Source organism: Podarcis pityusensis (assembly GCF_964106645.2).
Source record: "Podarcis pityusensis genome assembly, chromosome: 2".
In the NCBI taxonomy this organism is placed as follows: Eukaryota; Metazoa; Chordata; class Lepidosauria; order Squamata; family Lacertidae; genus Podarcis; species Podarcis pityusensis.
In genome coordinates this window covers 73996756-74015138 of record NC_138029.1, presented here as the reverse complement: position 1 = coordinate 74015138, position 18383 = coordinate 73996756, and the positions used below count along the sequence as shown (strand labels likewise).

The 18383-nt window shown below is 43.9% G+C and overlaps 1 protein-coding gene across 2 annotated transcripts in view; it reads right to left on the bottom strand.

The window, feature by feature from the left end:
* The window catches only part of HEMK1 (HemK methyltransferase 1, mitochondrial release factors N(5)-glutamine), a 54111-nt gene extending 36483 nt beyond the window's left edge, over nucleotides 1-17628 (bottom strand). For both annotated transcript variants that reach the window (XR_013983239.1, XM_080996473.1), the window contains exons 1-4: nucleotides 17503-17628; nucleotides 15156-15623; nucleotides 13262-13353; nucleotides 5701-5794 (exon numbers count right to left, since the gene is read on the bottom strand). Coding sequence is in view for 1 of the 2 variants with exons in the window: in XM_080996473.1 (XP_080852599.1) it covers nucleotides 5701-5794; nucleotides 13262-13353; nucleotides 15156-15407 (438 nt within the window). In the remaining variant the exon portion in view is untranslated. The remainder of the gene's footprint in view (nucleotides 1-5700; nucleotides 5795-13261; nucleotides 13354-15155; nucleotides 15624-17502) is intronic.
* Between the last annotated feature and the right edge of the window lie 755 nt (nucleotides 17629-18383).

Below are 18383 nucleotides of genomic sequence, written 5' to 3'. Positions count from 1 at the left end.
CATAATTATCTTGAATTTTTGCTTAACCCTCAAGAAAGAAGGGCATTTTCGCTGGCCAGGTTAAATTCAAATCCATCAAACCTCCTTTGGGGAAGGTTCTCTGGAATGGTGGAAGGAGACAGAATTTCCCCATGTGAAGATCATCAGGTGGAAACTCTTACACACATGGTCCTTAAATGTAAATTATATGCTGATCTCCGCCAGCAGTTCCTAGATCAACTCTGCATCCCCAAATAGAAACAAGAGTTGGAGGTCATACATTTACTATTATTGGGGAATGATTAGGAGCTCACCAAGTTAGTAGCTAAATAGCTTTATCTGTTTTTTTAATTGTCGAAACACATTGCTGATGTCTCATCTCCCAGGAGACCTAGAGATGTAACGTTAGACTGCTTTGCCTCTTTTCATTTGACAAATATTTTGTGTCACTGGGGAGGTGGTAATTCTGTATTGATTTGCTATGGATGTTTGTATGTGATGCCAATAAAAGGTTTGATGATGGTATACCGTATTTTTTGCTCTATAGGACACACTTTTCCCCCTCCAAAAATTAAGGGGAAATGTGTGTGCGTCCTATGGAGCGAATGCAGGCTCCTTGGCTTCAGTGATAGCAACACAAAGCCTCCAAAGGGCAGAGGGAGCGCTCCCTCCGCGCTGCTTTTGCTGAAGCCTGGAGAGCGAGAGGGGTCAGTGCGCACCGACCCCTCTCGCTCTCCAAGCTTCAGGGATAGCCGCCTGAAGCCTTTGGAGCGCAGTGGGAACCCGCGCTGCGCTCCGAAGGCTTCGGGTTCCTTTTACTGAAGCCGGGAGAGCAAGACTCTCCTGGCTTCAGCAAAAGGAACCTGAAGCCTGCGGAGCACAGTGGGAACTCGCGCTGCGCTCCGAAGGCTTCAGGGATCTTTGAGGCTGGCGGTGGGGGAAAGCAGCGCTTCCCCCCAGCCCCACAAGCTCGGGGGGCAGCGGCAAGGCTGCGCACAGACCTGCGCTCTAGAGGCTTTGGGTGAATGCACCTTGAACGCACCTTGTTTTAGAGGGGGAGAACAAGAAAAAAAATTTCTCCGTTTCTTCCGCCGCTTCGCTGAAGGGGCGCTGAGCAGAGAGGGGGAGATTTTTTTTTTCTTGTTCTCCCCCTCTAAAACAAGGTGCATCCTATGGTCGGGTGCGTCCTATAGAGTGAAAAATACGGTACATGTCTTCTCCCACAGAAAATTACTTCTGATTTTTTTTTTATTTGCCTGGACCATGTGTTAAAAATATTTGTGAAAAGAAAAGGATTCAACAATATAAGATTAGGCAAGTGAAACCTGCAACAAAATGTTGGAGTGTATTCTCCACCTAAAATCTAATCATATGAAGGCTGTAATCCTGGGCACAGTCACTACAAAGCAAGTCCCACTGAAATCAGTAGGACTGACTTCCTAGTAGCCATGTATATTTCCAAACTTCTTCAGATACCCAAAGCAAAACATAAGAAGAGCCCTGCTGGTATAGGTCAAAGGTCCATCTGGCCCAACATTCTGTACAGTCAACCAGACACCTATGGGAAGCCTAAGGTAAAGGTACCCCTGCCCGTACGGGCCACTCATGTCCGACTCTAGGGTTGTGCGCCCATCTCGCTTAAGAGGCCGGGGGCCAGCGCTGTCCGAAGACACTTCCGGGTCACGTGGCCAGCGTGACAAGCTGCATCTGGTGAGCCAGCGCAGCACACGGAAACGCCGTTTACTTTCTTGCTAGTAAGCGGTCCCTATTTATCTACTTGCACCCGAGGGTGCTTTCGAACTGCTAGGTGGGCAGGCGCTGGGACCGAGCAACGGGAGTGCACCCCGCCGCGGGGATTCGAACCGCCGACCTGATGATCGGCAAGTCCTAGGCACTGAGGTTTTACCCACAGCACCACACGCGTCCCTAATGGGAAGCCTACAATATTCCAATTCTCTCCCCCGCTCAAGTAAAACATTATTTACACACATGCACCTACTCACACATACAGAGGTAGATCTGTATTGTGGCAGGCACTGAACAAATGGGTTTGCCCCCTCCCCTTATATCAATTTATCAACAAAGATCATCGTAGGAAAGTTTGTGGCAAATGGCCAATTATCACTCAAGTATTAATAAGAAAGTTTTCTAAGTATTTCACAGATGAAAACTCAGCTACCTGGGTAACAAAAATATGCTATATGATCCTTGAAATGCAATTTTTTAATCATCCAGAGTTCAAATGAAATTCTGGGGTAAGTACCTGCAAGGGAAATCCTGTTGTTTTCAAATGCTACATAATGGCCTTGCAGCCCACGATCTTTGCTTAAAGAAATTGGTCAAGTACACAGCCTGAGCAACAGGTTTATATGTATAAATGAAATGCTGGCAATTACAGGACGTCACACATTCATACGGCATTATCTCACTGCTTGAACACTCAGTCTCCCTCCATTCATATCCAAGTATCCATCTCTTAATTTGACCTTAAATCCATGTGGTTATTGTGCAAAAGATGTGGACATTCTTTCCACCAGACCTGTGCATCTAAAGCACCAGCAAATGCATGAGAGCAAGCATTCCTAACAACAACAAAACAACAACAACATTTATTTTTAAATTTAAAGTGTTCAAAGTGTTTCTGATAAAGCCTCACAATGTTCCTGGAAGGTAGACTAAATTAGATATTGCTAGAGGGATGGAGGGCTGAGGCTACATGCAACTACAGCTGAGGCAAGATTTCAATTGAAGACTTCCCTGTTGATAGCTTGCACTATGTCTAGAAGCAGCAGAATAGAAAATGATCCAAAAGCAGATGGAAGTGGATTTGCTCTGCCTTCCAAATTTAGATCTGTGTTATTGCTTTGGTGCTTGGCAACCTGCAAATATAGCAAAGTCCAAGAGTTCAAAAACTGATGGTTTGGTCAGCAACTAAGCATGCCGTGATCTCTTCCCTGGGTGATGAGAGGACAACACGGAAAATAAAGAGGTGATGCAACAACAAACCGTGTAGAAGTGTAGAAGCAGCTCTGTGATGGTGACACTGCTCTTTTTAAATTTTGAATCTCGCATGTCGTTATTTTGGAGGAAACACTTCCCTATTTATTTATTCTCTCCTCCACCATGATCATTTACACAGCTGCTGTTTTTTGTTAGCAAGTTACACCCCCTCCCCAAGTCTCTCTAAAATTGGCAGCCCAAACTTCTGGCAAATTCCAGGTGTTCTCGTTAATCTGTGAAATATTCCTGGAAGGTCAACTGGCATCAGTCCCATACTGCTAGGTGGAAAAGAAGACCTTCAGCCATTCTACACAATCTGGTTCTAAAATGATGCCTTCAAACTGCTGTTCCTAAGTCCCAAGGGGCTTAATATGAATTACTGGCAAGCAGATCAGATATACCCCCTTACAAACTGTGCAGCCAGTTGAGAAACACTGACAAACTCCACAGGTTCAGATCAGGCCAAACCAGTGTTTACGTGCTTTAGCAAAGAGAAGGATCAGGGAAGAAGTTCAAGGGCTTTGGGGCTTGAAAAGGAGGTCACATTACAAATACTTTGTTGTTTTTGCTTTTTTTTAAAGTACAGAGGTTAGCACTTAGTCAATGGTTCACATCAAACACAGCATTGAATTGCAAACTAGGCTGGCACGAGCAAACATCGATCATGCAAGCATATGGGCAGAATAAGCAACACACTCTTGTGTTTACTATCAACACTTGCATCACACACAGCAGGCATTTGTTTAATGATTGCGGGGAGCGATACTGCGTGAAGATAGTGACAACACAGCATGGAAAACAGCGATATCACCAGATAGACTTGTGTTGGGCCATCCACTATCTTGTAAGTTCCATTTGGCACAGAAGGATTTGGCACCCAAAATATTAACAGATACTTTGAAGCTGGGATGTCTTTGTTAGAATAGTAGATATCTATGCAAAGGATTCCAAGGTTCCTGCTTTTGTATAGGACATGGGCATTCATTTTGTCTAATTAATAAACTTCAACTTCCAGTCCTGAGGACACAGAACCTTGGAAACTTCAGTGAACTTTCCACAGGTTGAACTTCAGGTTTCTAGGTCTTGTGATTTTAAGGAACAGCAAAATGCAAAAGGAACAATCAGAAGAGAAAAAAGCACATTAGAAACCACTTGGATAGATCAGAGGAGAAAACAGAAAATAACTAAAGAGGAGCCAGAAAATTATGAGATGATACTCCTACCTTCTTGAATAGCTCAAACCACATTTTGTGATCCCTGGGACCTTTGCTTCTGGAATATAATTTGCCTCATGGTTAGGCAAAACTGAGAAATAATTTGGACTAAAGAGGCATATGGTGCCTCTTTCATGCACCCAAGTTTTTGTTCTTTAGTCTAACCTCTCTGTTTAAGCTCTACCCAATAATGTTGTTTTGTTTTTATATTGTTTCAGAGGTAGCTTATACCTCAAAAGAGATATATACATTTTTGAAACAAAAAGCAGAATTTCACAATTGACGACTATTAGAAGAGCACCATCTTTACATATGTAAAGACTACCATATATGTAAAGATCACTGGACACCGGAGTCCTGAAGGGTTGGAGGTTAGCAGGGAAGGGACTCTAACTTTGCAATTCTTAGGCTGTGCCAAGTTACTGCTGAAATTGTCCTGCCCTACTTTCTATTCCGCTCTTGGAGCAGAGGAATGTCAGTTTGGAAAAGGAGCATGAAACCCAGGCCAAAATCACATGTGATGCTCAGTCACATGCATTTCCAACCTCCCACCCCCTTCTAATTCTTTTTTTTTTAAAAAAATAAGCACAACCCAAAAATAACAGGAGTGGCTGCAATCTTGAGTGGAAGACCAGTGGGAGGGGAGGAGCTGCTTGTTTCACTCATTAACACATAAGCTGCAGCCAAGGTCTGTTCTTGGTTTACAGCTCATGGTTTGTCTGGAGCAAGACAAACTATGAACCAGGGTTTGGACAATACTTTAAGCCAAACCATGTCTTAGCTCACAGCAGCCAAAGCAAGACTGGAGAAGCAAAGTGGTCATGATCTTGTCTCCAGCAGCCTGGACATTCATGGTCTGGCTTAACATTACACGTGAGTTGGGTCATTGCATACATACTTTGCCATTGTGTGTGTGTGTAAATCAACTACATATATTCTAAAGATTTTCTATCTGAGATTTGCTGCAGCCGACCAAGGTAAAAATATGTACCTCATCATATGTGCTTATGATAGTGCTCACCTCTCCCACTCTCCCCAGGCAGCAAAGACTACCCATGAGAAAGGAGGCAGGGGAAGGAATGTCCTTATGGCTGCCTAATACAGTGGTGCCTCGCAAGACGAAATTAATCCGTTCCGCGAGTCTCTTCGTCTTGCAGTTTTTTCGTCTTGCGAAGCACGGCTATTAGCGGCTTAGCGGCTATTAACGGCTTAGTGGCTTAGCAGCTTAGCGGCTATTAACGGCTTAGCGGCTTTAAGAAAAAGGAAACAAACTCGCAAGAACTCGCAAGACGTTTCACCTTGCGAAGCAAGCCCATAGGGAAATTCATCTTGCGGAACGACTCAAAAAACGGAAAACTCTTTCGTCTAGCGAGTTTTTCGTCTTGCGAGGCATTCGCCTTGCGGGGGCACCACTGTATTGTGCTTCCTGTAAGTGGAGGTGGGCGTATGTGTGTAGCAATGCAGCACTCTGGAGAAGAGCTGAGGTTTGTCCCTTATGATGACTTGCCTCTGTCTCTGGTCGAGGAATGAAGACCGGAGGTTTCATCTTGAGTGTCAGATCCTGGAAATCCCACTCACCCAGAACATATTGCACTGGCATCCTGGAACAGAGGACGTGAATTACACTGTGCACTTGGCCAAGAATCCAGTTGCTTACAGTAACTCATCATCATGCTCAAATATACCACCCTCTTCCAAAGCACAAACAACTGGACAGGCAGTACCTTCCCTAATGGGTGGAGTGGGAAGGAAAAAGAACATTCAGTCCTATGACAGAGAGATTTCAAATGTTCCCCAATGCGAAGTTTGAAGCACTGTACTACCGTTAGCTAAAACTGATACTACAGGTTTTCCGTGACAGACTATCTGCAACTCTGCAAGCTACTGACCAGGAGCCAGATGAGAATGTAAGAGCCCTCCCGGATTAGAGCAAACACCTATCTTTATCCAGCATTCTGTTTCCTACAGTGGTCAACTAGATGCCTGTGGAAAGCCTGCAAGCAGGACACGAGTGTGACAGCAGTGACCTCTTTGTGCTCCCCACATCTGGAATTCAGAAGTCTCATCCACTGGAAGTAAAAGTAAAAAAATCCTTCCAGTAGCACCTTTAAGACCAACTAAGTTAGTTCTTGGTATGAGCTTTCGTGTGCAAGCACACTTCTTCAGATACACTGAAACAGAAGTTGCCAGATCCTTCTATATAGTGAGAAGGTGGGGAGGGGTATTACTCAGAAGGGTGGTGGGAATGGGAGATTGGCAGATAGCTGTGATGAGCCTGCTGACGACTCTTAACGACTGTAATAGGTCTTACAGGAAAAGGCAAGGGGTGAGAAGGTGAGAAATGGCTTAGTCATGTATAATGGGATAAGAATCCAATGTCTTTGTTCAAACCAGGTCTCTCCATGGTTTTAAGTTTGGTAATGAGTTGCAATTCAGCAGCTTCTCTTTCCAGTCTATTTCTGAAATTCCTTTGTTGGTGGCCAACACCACACCTGGTGGAAGCTAATTCCACAGTATCGTGCTGCATGAAGAAGCGTTTCCCTTTGTCTTTACTGAATCTCCCAACATTCGGCTTCACTGTATTATCTCGGGTTCTAGTATTATGAGAGATGGCCTATTTTTTCACACTGTGCATAATTTGGCACTTCTATCATGTCCTCTCTTGATACGTTCCCCGCTGATCATGTCCCCACACAAATCCCCAAACTTTGCAGCCTTTCCTTACAGGGGAGTTGGTTCCACGCCCTTGAGCGCTTTGGTTGCCCTTTCCTGCAGCTCAGGTTCAGTTCTCTCCTCCGACCATTCACTGAGCAATGAAAACATTCATAATTCTGGATAGAAAGTCCCTTAATAACCACTTTGAGCAAACTGATCCAACCAAGCATTCCTCTTTGTTACACTTCCTTTTGTGGGTGCTGAATCCCCAGTTCCATGCATCGGAAAAAGTCACCACTGGCATATCACATGGTAGATTCCATCCAGCAGGACAGAACTTATTCTAGATTCCTGACTCTAAAGTCTGTCATTTCTGATGGTGCTTAGTATAAAGCTAAAATATGACAATCAGGCTCGTAAGGCTACAGTAGGGATGGGAAATCTGTCTCCCACCATGCCCTCCTGGCTCTGTCACAACTCCCCACCATATCCCTCCTGCTAAGCTGCAGCCACGCTAGTGACCAGGTGTGTGTTGCTGCCCCTCCCTGACGGCCACTCCTGGAAGCTGGAGTGCAACATCTAGAAGGGCAGTCTCCTCACCCCTGTACTATAGGAAGGCCAGGCAGCTGTCATGTTACCATAAGCTTCTTGGTCAGGTATTCTTGCCATCTCCCCACAAAAAGCAAGCCACACATTCTACTCTGAGGAATCATAAACTAACCAAGGTACTATTCTCACTCCCCACCCCCTTTATCTCTCAATATACACTCTTACTAGCGTCAAGATAAGGATCCAGCATGTTTAATTTAGAATCCAATAAGGTTATATATTTTAGCTTCCAGGTATGTACAGATCCAAGAAATGTAGATAAGAAATCTGCTGGCATCCTTATTAAATAGGCAACACACTCTCTGGCAGTTAAATCATTCTTCATGGGCAAAAGGCATTGCGAATGCCCACTTGTCTTAAAGGCATCCACATTGCTTAACAGATCTGATGTGTACCTAAACTCAATCATGTGCATTTTTTTATTCTGTAATCTTTTCTTATAGGGAAAAAAGAAAAAGAAAAGCTTAGAAGGCTGCATTGTCTTTCAGCTTCTGAAGCTGAACCACTGAAAGAAATATCCATGCTACCCACTTCTCTCTCGCTCTCGCTCTCTCTCATTCTCTTGTAACATTAGATGGTCCAAGAACAACCAGGAACTGAAGCTTGGTGAGTTGGTTGCTTAGCTTGGCCTACAACTACAACTGCAACAATTATTGTTGGGGTTTGCATGGTTTATTCATACTTTGAATACCTGAGTCTCCTTCATGATTTCTGAGCAACTAGAGAACAAAGACAGAGACAGGAACTGATGACTTATATGCATTTCCGCCTACAGCAACATAACCTTGAACTGTTTTTGGTTCCAAAGGCTCACAGCATCTTTGTATCTCGACATCTACTTTTTTAACTGCTTACTGAACTGGGAGCAAAGCTTGTGTTAACTTAACAATGGACTTTCCCATGTTGTCAATGTTGTCTTCTTTCCCAACTTTGCTGACAGGGTTGTTCTTTCTTTTGTAAGCCTCCACATATACAATTCACTTACATATTAAATGTGCTGTAAATGCAATCTTAACAACACTAAGTTTCATTAAACTCACTAATTAAGCATAAATAGAATTGGGCTGCATGTACTACTTTTGCGGGGCTCTTAACTTTACATGCACTAATGATTGGGGCACAAATGAGCACCTGAAATGCAGCAAGAATAGCACTAGGAGCCAGAACTTCTGGGAGGCTGGAGAAAAAGATGTAACCTCACTGTCTTCTCCTGCACATCCATTTTGCAGCTGCAAGTCTCCTCTGCAGGAGTCAGCTGTGAACCATTTAGCTTTGTGAGAAGGCAGTGCCCTCTCTGACCTGTTGGTCAGGCTGCTCTCTGCAGCAACACTAGCAATGTGCATTAACTTTATTTGTATATATTTACTTTTTGGTCACTTAATTTTGGTTCAGCTCTTGTTATATATTAAGTCTAGATTATTTCATTGTAGTAATGAATTAATCTTGTGCTTATTGCATTGCTGATTGTCTTATTTCAATTTTTTATGTCCTACAATACATTTTTCCAAATGTTATGTATCTTGATAATAAGTAAATATTTATTGTGAGCCCCTTTGGGAATAGTTAACTAAGGAAAAGCAGAATGCAAACAAACTAAAACCTAAGTACAGTATCTGGCTTTTATATCTTAATTTTGCCTTCATGGGAAGCAATCTACTTACTATAATTAATAGCTGTGGCAACATGTACCTGGGCTAATAAATATTGATAGAGAGATCAAGGGTAAAGTTCCTCCATCTGTATATTTCCTTGGTAAGCAAATGCTTAATTCCCCTGAATGGGCAGAAAGACCTGGCTGTCTCTTCTCACTTTGACCCAAATCTAAATGGAAGGTATAAATACTCAAAAATTGTGATCTGCACATATCAGGAAGTATCCAGTGGCTATGGAAGAGGAAGATCCCAGATGCCTAAAGAGGCAGGTGATACTCAATTCAGATAACCACGCCACATCTGGTGGTAGCAAATGCCAGCAAAAATATGTGTTTGTGTTACAGCGGTTAAGAGTGTTTAACTGCAATTGAGGAGACACAAGTCAAATCCCCACTCAGCCATGAAGCTCAATGGGTGAGGTTGGGCCAGCAACTATCTCTGCCTAACCTACCACACAGGATTGTTCTGCCGATAAAATAGCAGGGAGAGCTATGTAAATGACCTGGAGCTCACGGAAGAAAATGTATGATACAAATGTAGTCAATAAATTATAATATCACTAGCTGCTTTGCATACATGGTTGGAAAAAACATTAATAGCTAGATGGCTAAAACACTCTAGCATGGAAAGGAATGCCTGAAGGGAAGCACAGGTTCAGAGTAGGCTGTACCTGCTGTATCTCTCCCATGTTTCCAGAAGTGCCTTGCTATGGAACAGAAGCATAACTCATGGGTGGGGAACCTTTTCTGGGCAGAGGGCCACACTACTGCAGTGGAAAGCTGTCAGGGGCCACATTCCAGAAGTGGGAATAGTGAGCACAGTGGGCTAAATCCAATCACACATGATTAACACATGCACACAATGCTATTTCCAATGAATACAAGAGCGCTGAATTCTTAGTAACCCCACACAAGTTTCACCTTCCATTTTCTCCATAGGTTTCCTCCACCCCACTCCTCTGCAAAGATAATTGTAGGTTGTTGTGTTTTTTTAAGGAAGCTGAAGCTTTCCTCTGTCCTGAGTATTCAAAAAAGAACTCATTGATTCATATACAATGCAAATAATACCCAATGCACAGCTGAACAGCAAGTCTTGCCTTTCAGCTATAAAAAGCACCAAACTTAAAATATCTATTTCAAAAGAAAGCACCAAACTTCAGAATGCAATTGCACTCCAAAACTTGCACATCAGGTGGAAAATGCATCTGGTCTGGTACCCTGTCACTGTTTCTACCAGAAAGTAGAAAGAATAGCAGAGGAAAACAGCAAAGGAAATTACACAGACAGATTTCCTAAGCCCAACATGAAACAAACCATAATGGTCAAGTATGGACTACGGCTACCTATATAAGACTGTAATCCTATGCCTACTTACTCAGGAGTAGACCCTGCTGGACTCAATGGGGCTTACATCTGAGTAAGCAAACACACAGGTTTGCATTGAAAAGTTTCATGAACTGTGCAAATACAACCTCTAGTGGTGGCTGGGTCAAAGCGCATATATTTCCATAACCAAAAGTGAAGTGCAGCAGCTGAAAAATCAACTTCCAAACTGAGGCACACAATGTAAAAAGACACAGAGAGAAATGGGGAAGTTTGAGATCAAAAAGCTCTTCTTTTACCAATCTTCTACTGCACCTGAGGGAGGCTAGTTAAGGTCCCAGGGTAGGCTATGTGGCATACATAGCTCACAACAGAGACAAAGGGCCTGGGAGGGTGGAGAAGACCTCAGGAGCAACAGCCAGGCAACCGCCCCTGATTACTGAGGTGGTTGCTTCTCTCTAACGGTGGTGGGTAACCTCCAAGCCACAAGGCCATTTCCCCCAAACCATTCCCACGCATCAACTGATGTCATTGGTGACATCAGCTGGTGGGCAAGAGGACAGAGCTAAATCCTGCACTGACTGTGCACACCTGCTCTCAGCAGGAAAGAGATTTTCACAGCCAAAGCAGCAGGATTTAAAGCCTACTCAAGAACTGATGAGCGGGGGTTAACTCCTGCTCAGTTTAAACAGCCCACATTCCTGTTTGCACCTCTGATTTTCTGAGGCTCATAGTGTGTGAGCACTCTGCAAAAGAACTGCTCTTGCCTGGGGTGGGGGAAGGAGCCTTGTGTGATTTCATAGGTGGGTGGCTTTGCTCACCTGTCAAATGAGGCCCGCAAGTCTGATCCTGATAAGGATCTGACCTGCAGAGCCAAGAAGGTTCTCTACATGCTGTTCTAGGCCTCATATAGGACATCAGGTGGTGGTGGTGGGGACAGGTAAAAATGTGACTGAGCCAAAAGGGGTTTTCCAACCACTGCCAATCACCTGATTGGTGACACCTGCAAAGTGCTTTGTGAAGCACTATGTTCAAGTGTCAGAAATCAGCTGATCGTCAGGGCTCTGTACACAGTGCTGTGCAAAAACAGGTCACTTGACATCACTGTGACATTGGATGATTGACATGTGGGCAAACCTGTCCAACATGGCCCACCAGGGTGGGTGGGGAGAGATAAAGATTCAGCCCACTTTAGAAGTCTATTGATTTCTAAGCTTTCAGCAGCTATTACTATAGCTGGCCCACCCATGAAACAAGGTGAAGCAACTGGCTCATGTGGCAGGATTCACAGGGGCAGCAGATCACACTGTCAATCCTACTTCCTCACCTTTTGGACCTTCCTTCACCCCTTCTTCTCCGGCAGGGAGGGAGGCACCATTCTGGGGTCCACCTCAGGTGTCAAAACTTCTTGGGCCAGCCCTGGCTATTGCCCTTCATCTTCAAAACGTTTATTCAGTACCCTCAAGAGCTAGATGCTATTATTGTCTTAGTGGGGTTACAGTACAATAAGGGATGCAGGTGGCGCTGTGGTCTAAACCACTAAGCCTCTTGGGCTTGCCCATCAGAAGGTTGGCGGTTTGAATACCAGCGATGGGGTGAGCTCCCGTTGCTCATTCCCAGATCCTGCCAACCTAGCAGTTCAAAAGCATGCCAGTGCAAGTAGACAAATAGATACTGCTGCAGCAGGAAGGTAAACGGTGTTTCCGTGCGCTCTTGTTTCCGTCACAGTATCCTGTTGTGCCAGAAGCGGTTTAGTCATGCTGGCCACAGGACCTGGAAAGCTGTCTGCAGACAAACACCGGCTCTCTTGGCCTGAAAAGCGAGATGGGTGCCACAACCCCATAGTCGCCTTTGACTGGACTTAAACATCCAGGGGTCCTTTACCTTTAGAGTACAATAAAACAGACCCCAGATTAAAAGAAGTCCAGTTTTCTGTCCGATTCTATATTGTGAAAAATATGGAATATTAACAGTGGGGCTACTTGTATTTCTCCTAGGTTTTAAAGCATAAACATATTAACACAGCAATAACAGCTTATTTGTTTCAACAGGAGGATTAATTAGTATGCAGATTGCTATAAAATCAGAGCCAAAGAGACAGTGGGCAATTCGATTCACTATCCAAGATAATGAGTTCCAATACTGTACTGTCATTTTCTTAACCCTAATTGTTCTAAACTCACAAATAATTTAAGAAATTGTGGCTTTAAAATGCATGCAAAATTGTCATTATGAATGCTAAGAAATCTACAGAACTGATTCAGCCACCATAGATGAACACATTTCAGCGATCCAAGCCTTAAATATTCTCCATCTACCCTGGACGTCTCTTTGCTGGAAATGCCTCATTTATTTAAATTATTTAAGGCCGCTTAATTGTTGAATGGCATTATGTAAGCCTAGCAGCCCAGCTTGTTACTTGCACCTCTCTGCTGGCTCAGTTCTTGCAAAGGCCCTATGGATTTAAAAAGGGATTTGCTCATGATTTATTAAAGTGCTAAATGGACGACTAAATGTTTGCTACTATACTGCAGAGTGGTAGTGATAGCTCAGCAGCTACTTCTAGCACTAGTACCTACTGGTTTGTCTTGCATTTTATTTTTATTACTAAGTAATATGTAAGGGTGCATATTTCTAAGCTAAACTGAGGTCAATTCCCAGTAAAAGAAATGAATTTAAACGTATCCCTCCAACCTTGAAGACAGGACTTGACCCCTGTCTTCATTTTAAAACTACTTTAGCTGCCTGACATTCCATAGGCATCCTAATAGAACAGTTTTTTTTCTGCAAAGTCCTTGAGAAAGTGAAACAAATCAGCGTAAGTACCCACCTTTGTAGCCGTTTTGCACATAGTTGCTGGATCTGTTCTTGTTGCTTTGCGGAGAGGGGAGTAGAGATGCTGCTGGCATTCAAGCTCTGGAACTGAAAAGTTATTTACAGGCATTTAGACTAAATTCTGGTAGCCCACAAAACTAACTCAGCACCCAGGAGGGTTAAATGCTTTTCTTGATGGTCAGCCCACCTACCCTCTCCATTGTACTGTGATAAGAGATCTGCTGGGTGAGACCAAAGGTCTACCTAATACAGCATTCTGTTTCCCAATAAACAATTAGATCTGGAGTGGAGAACTTGTGGCTCTCTGGATGTTAAAGGTAAAGGGACCCCTGACCATTAGGTCCAGTAGCGAAAAACTATGGGGTTGCGGCGCTCATCTCACTTTACTGGCTGAGGGAGCCGGCGTACAGCTTCCGGGTCATGTGGCCAGCATGACTAAGCTGCTTCTGGTGAACCAGAGCAGAGCACGGAAATGCTGTTTACCTTCCCGCCAGAGCGGTACCTATTTATCTACTTGCACTTTGAGGTGCTTTCGAACTGCTAGGTTGGCAGGAGCTCACCCCATTGTGAGGATTCAAATCACCACCCTTCTGATTGGCAAGCCCTAGGCTCTGTGGTTTAGACCACAGCGCCACCCACGTTGCTAGACTACAACTCCCACCTTCCCTGACCATTGGTCATGCTGGCTGGGCCTAAAGAGAGCTGAAATCCATCAACCTCTGGAAGGCCATAGAACCCACTAAACCTGATTAATCTGGAAAACCAACAAGCAGGGAATGAAGGAAATAGTCACACAACCATTCACTGGCATACTGCCTCATGAACAAAGGTTCCTAATAGCTATTATGACCAAAAGCTGTTAATAGGCCCATTCTACATGATTTTGTCGCTTTTAAAGTAGCCTCACATTTAACAACTGTAGCTATGCAGAGGAGCAATTGGGCTGTAGAGGATGGTTTGTTCACAGAAGTGAACAAGGATGGTGGCTGAGGGGTGGAGTGTTGTGATTTCCCTCCACCATTCTGCCTTGCCATGCAGAAAGGAAAGACCCTTCCACCAAGACTAGCACGGAAACCAAGCGGGCTGGCACAGAATGAAGTAAATGCTCCATCCCTACTTTTTTAGTTCACTTAATGGAAGGCACGTTTATACACTAGACTGCTAAGAGGCTACTAGCCTGCATTTCCATGCTGACCACAGAGGATTTCCACCAAGGAAATGCAGGCTACTAATCTCTTATTAAGCTAGAAAGGTTAGCTATTGTTTATTGGTTGCTTAATAGATTAATTATTCATTCATTCCTTTCTCTCTCTTTTTTGCTGGCTAGTAACTAACTGTGTGGGCTCATTTACCAGTCTTGTAAAAAGTCTTCTGAGCAGTCTCTCCCTTTCTGATGGCATAGCAGTAAAAAATCTAAGTCCCCTGCAGTACTTCAAACCAAAAATTATGGGCTTATGAAAATTGGGGCAAACTTAAATGTCAGACATTTTGACCAAATAGCATGCTGCCAAACATCCACAGTGGTACAACTTATTTCCAGTTGTGGAACTGTTTAAGCAGTTATTTAGCCATTACAATCTATGGCAAACAGATATAAATAGCAATCCAGAAAAAGCATCAATGATGTAAACAGGATAAACTGTACTTGGATGCTACTGCAAACAGCCGATGTGCTTGGTGAACCTTGATCAGAGCAGAGCAAAGTTATTTAAAAGGAGGTCAAGGCTTAGCCTCTCTGTCTACAAGAAGCACTATTTACTTCATTGGAGAAGCTTGTGATATATTAGAGCGCAGAATTGCTGGCTAGTGAATCAGACATGAAGCAGATCTTCCAACATTCATTTTGGTGCTCTGCACAGACAACCACTATTTTACCCACATCACTTAACTGTTTTTGCTCCCAGGACATGAGAAACAATATATTCGGAAGATGCCTGTGCTTCGGGGATCTCATTCACTTCAAACACGCCTTGCCAGTAGTTGACCAAGTCAGCAGCTGTAACCACACCTGCCTTATAACAGAAATACTTTCTTAGCAGTCTGTGACAGGGATTTAGATTGGAGCCTTTGGCAGGACTCTTCCCAAGATGAGGGAACAAATGCAAAAGCTTCCTGTACAAAGAGCTAGTAAGAACTTTCATGGCTCCAGAAGGTTATGGTTTCCAAGAATGAGAACAGGCTCAACTTTTTATAGGCCACCAAAGTACACCACGAGTCTCTAACACCAGCAGTCTGGTTTCAGAAAATATATCAACACAGGACACTCCAGTCTCATCAGTGCTTATACAGCAGAATGTTAACAGGAGATTCTCTTGTCCTTGCAGAGCACACAGGTGATTCATTCATCCAGTAGTAACCTAGAGAAAAAGAGACAACCAAAGGAAATCATCTCAAATTCAGGATAAGCTCACTTACCATTTAGGCTGAAGTAATTTTTAAAGAGGTCATTATAGACACAGCATAAATGATGAACTCATACGACACATGAAAATGAAGAAGGCATAATGAATTTCACTTTCCATAATTATGATTCTAACCACATTTGAATAAAATTAAGCAGTACTGAAACTGCCCAGATTTGCTTTTCACCAACACTCAAGCTACAGGCTAGTTCACAATCAGGAGGGTGCTAGTATGCTCATGTCCTCTTTGTGGGTTTCCAAAGCGCATCTTATTGACCACTGGGGGAACTGAATGCAAACTACAAGGGCTCTTGTTCAGGTGTTACATAATTCCTACACACCTTGTTTGTCACACATATACTATACACCAAGGGTACACAGACTATAAGCTTGTGGGATCTGGTTTGTTTTTTACTTGAACTCTGAGATATACCAACCGGAGCTTAGCACAAAAGACTTAGAATGAAAGAACTCTGAGCCCAGGAATTTGTTTTGAGTAGCAGAATGGAATGGAACTCACAATATACAACTATATCCTCTGTGGCTTCTCAAATAATTCAGAGAGCTACCAGTAGGTCTGGATCTTTCTTCTGCTAATCCCAGCTATATACATGATGCAATAGTGATATTGTCAATTATGGCTTCCCAACACAGTTATGCAGAGTATGTTTGTTGTGTGTGATTGTCTTGACTACATGTGGATTTCCTTTTAACAGTGCCTTCTGTGATCTGTGGCCTGGGACATTCATCCTAAATATGTTTACATAGGAGATTAGGCCCAATAAAATGAATCTAAGTGAGGTGTGGGTTCCACAATCCGCAGTGGTAGGACTGATATTTGGCCAGCTGTAGACTGATTAGACTATAAAATATAAAAAAACCACCTTTTTAATTCATGCTTGACCAGTTCACAAATTGCCCACATAGGGAAAAAATTATAATGGACAGGTGATGCAGGCAACAAAGCATAGGAATATAGAATGGGAGGTGCGGACAAAAAGAGCCAAGGCTCCTCTATAATAAAGCATATAAAAGGTATCTGTGCTATTTTGCATTTTTAAAAATGTCTTCCTGTCATGATCCAAGCAGATCAGAATGTTATCCCTTTTCTCCAAATAATCAGGAAGTAGCCAGAGACAATGAGAGTTGACAAAATAGTCTGAAATAGTTGAAAGTAGTATGATACAGCTGTTTCCTATAACACACACACACTTATTTTGTTCTGGTGTCATTTCTGATCAAACAGGTAGCAACGACAGGAACTTGTACACATAGATGATAGTGGAATAAGCACAAATGCCTCTGGCAACAATCCCTGCCTCCATCATCCCATCACCTTCTTCTGTGAAGATACTGTACTATCCTCTGTGAGCAGTGAGAGTGTCACATACAGTTAACAGGAGAAATAGGAACTTCCTTTCCCATAGTATTCCAAGCCCAGTAGGGCGCTCCTACGCATGCCTGCACGAGTTTAACGGGATTTACTTCTAGGTTAGTGTGCAAACCTTATGCTGCAAACGACTGCAGTTTAAAATACATTATTCGTTGGGTGGAAGAAGGCGAAACCATTTTGAGCTAAACCTTCACACAACCTTTTCCGCCGCCCGATCAATGCAGCTGAACAGCAGATAGATGAAGTCAGAGAGAAATTCTGAATAAAGCGCGGGAACGAAGCTTGGCTTAAGAACGGTTTCCTATTTAAAGACGGGGAGAAGGAGGGAGACCAATTCGCAGGTCCTTCCTTCCAAGTGAGAAGCCTTACGGAAGGCTTTTATGGACACGTACATTATAACAAAATGTGGCGGCAATGAGATATTTTGTTCCTTTTTTTTACCTGCAAATTGACAAAGCACCAATGCAACTACCGCGCAAGAGCAGGAGGCGAGACTCTTACGCAAATTACGAGACTGGCAAGCGACGCGCTTCCGGTTGGGGCCACAAGCAACACGGCCTTACTCGCTAACAGCGACGGCGGCGTACAGTTCCGCCTGAAAGGGAAAGCCTCAAAGCGTCAATTTTCCGTAAAAGGCAGAGCGAACGAGGCAAGGGGGACCCCGCATGGAAGCCTTAGCCCATTGCAGCAGTTCCACAGGAGTGGCTACGGCAGAAAACTGTGCACGAAAGAGAGAAATAGAGTCTTCCTTGCAAGTTCACTTGGAAGGAAGTCCTGCAGTGTTCAGTGTTTCTTAGGATTTAAGCCTTAAATTTAGCACGGGGGCGGGGGGGGGGGAAGCCTGATTGTGTTCATGGGGCTTCAATCCAAACAACTGCATAGAAGATTGCACACAGGTGCTGTTCTGCTGTTGTCTCTTAGCATCTGTCTCTTTCTGGAGACAATGGAGGAGTGTGTCAGAGACTGGCTGGAGGAAGAGGAGTAGGGGGAGGCAGGGAACCCCCAAGGGGAGCCCAGGAGGCAGAAGGCTCAGAGCCAGGAGATCAGTGGTGGGACACTGGGGAGAGGACAAAGGGAGAAGATTGGGAAGAGGTGCCAAATGCCAAAGGGGCAACAGGGTTTAGTGAGCAGGGACAGCCTGTGCCAGAGAGTAGTTCACATTCAGCAGCTGAAGCAGAGGAGGGGAGTCAGGAGGCTGCTGAAGAATCCCAGGAATCTGTCCTGCTTCAACAAGCTCCCCTCCCCCATCTCCCAGAACAAGCAGAATAATGAGGAGGGAAGGACAGAGACCAGAGGTATGCACACGCAATTTGAGATTGCTG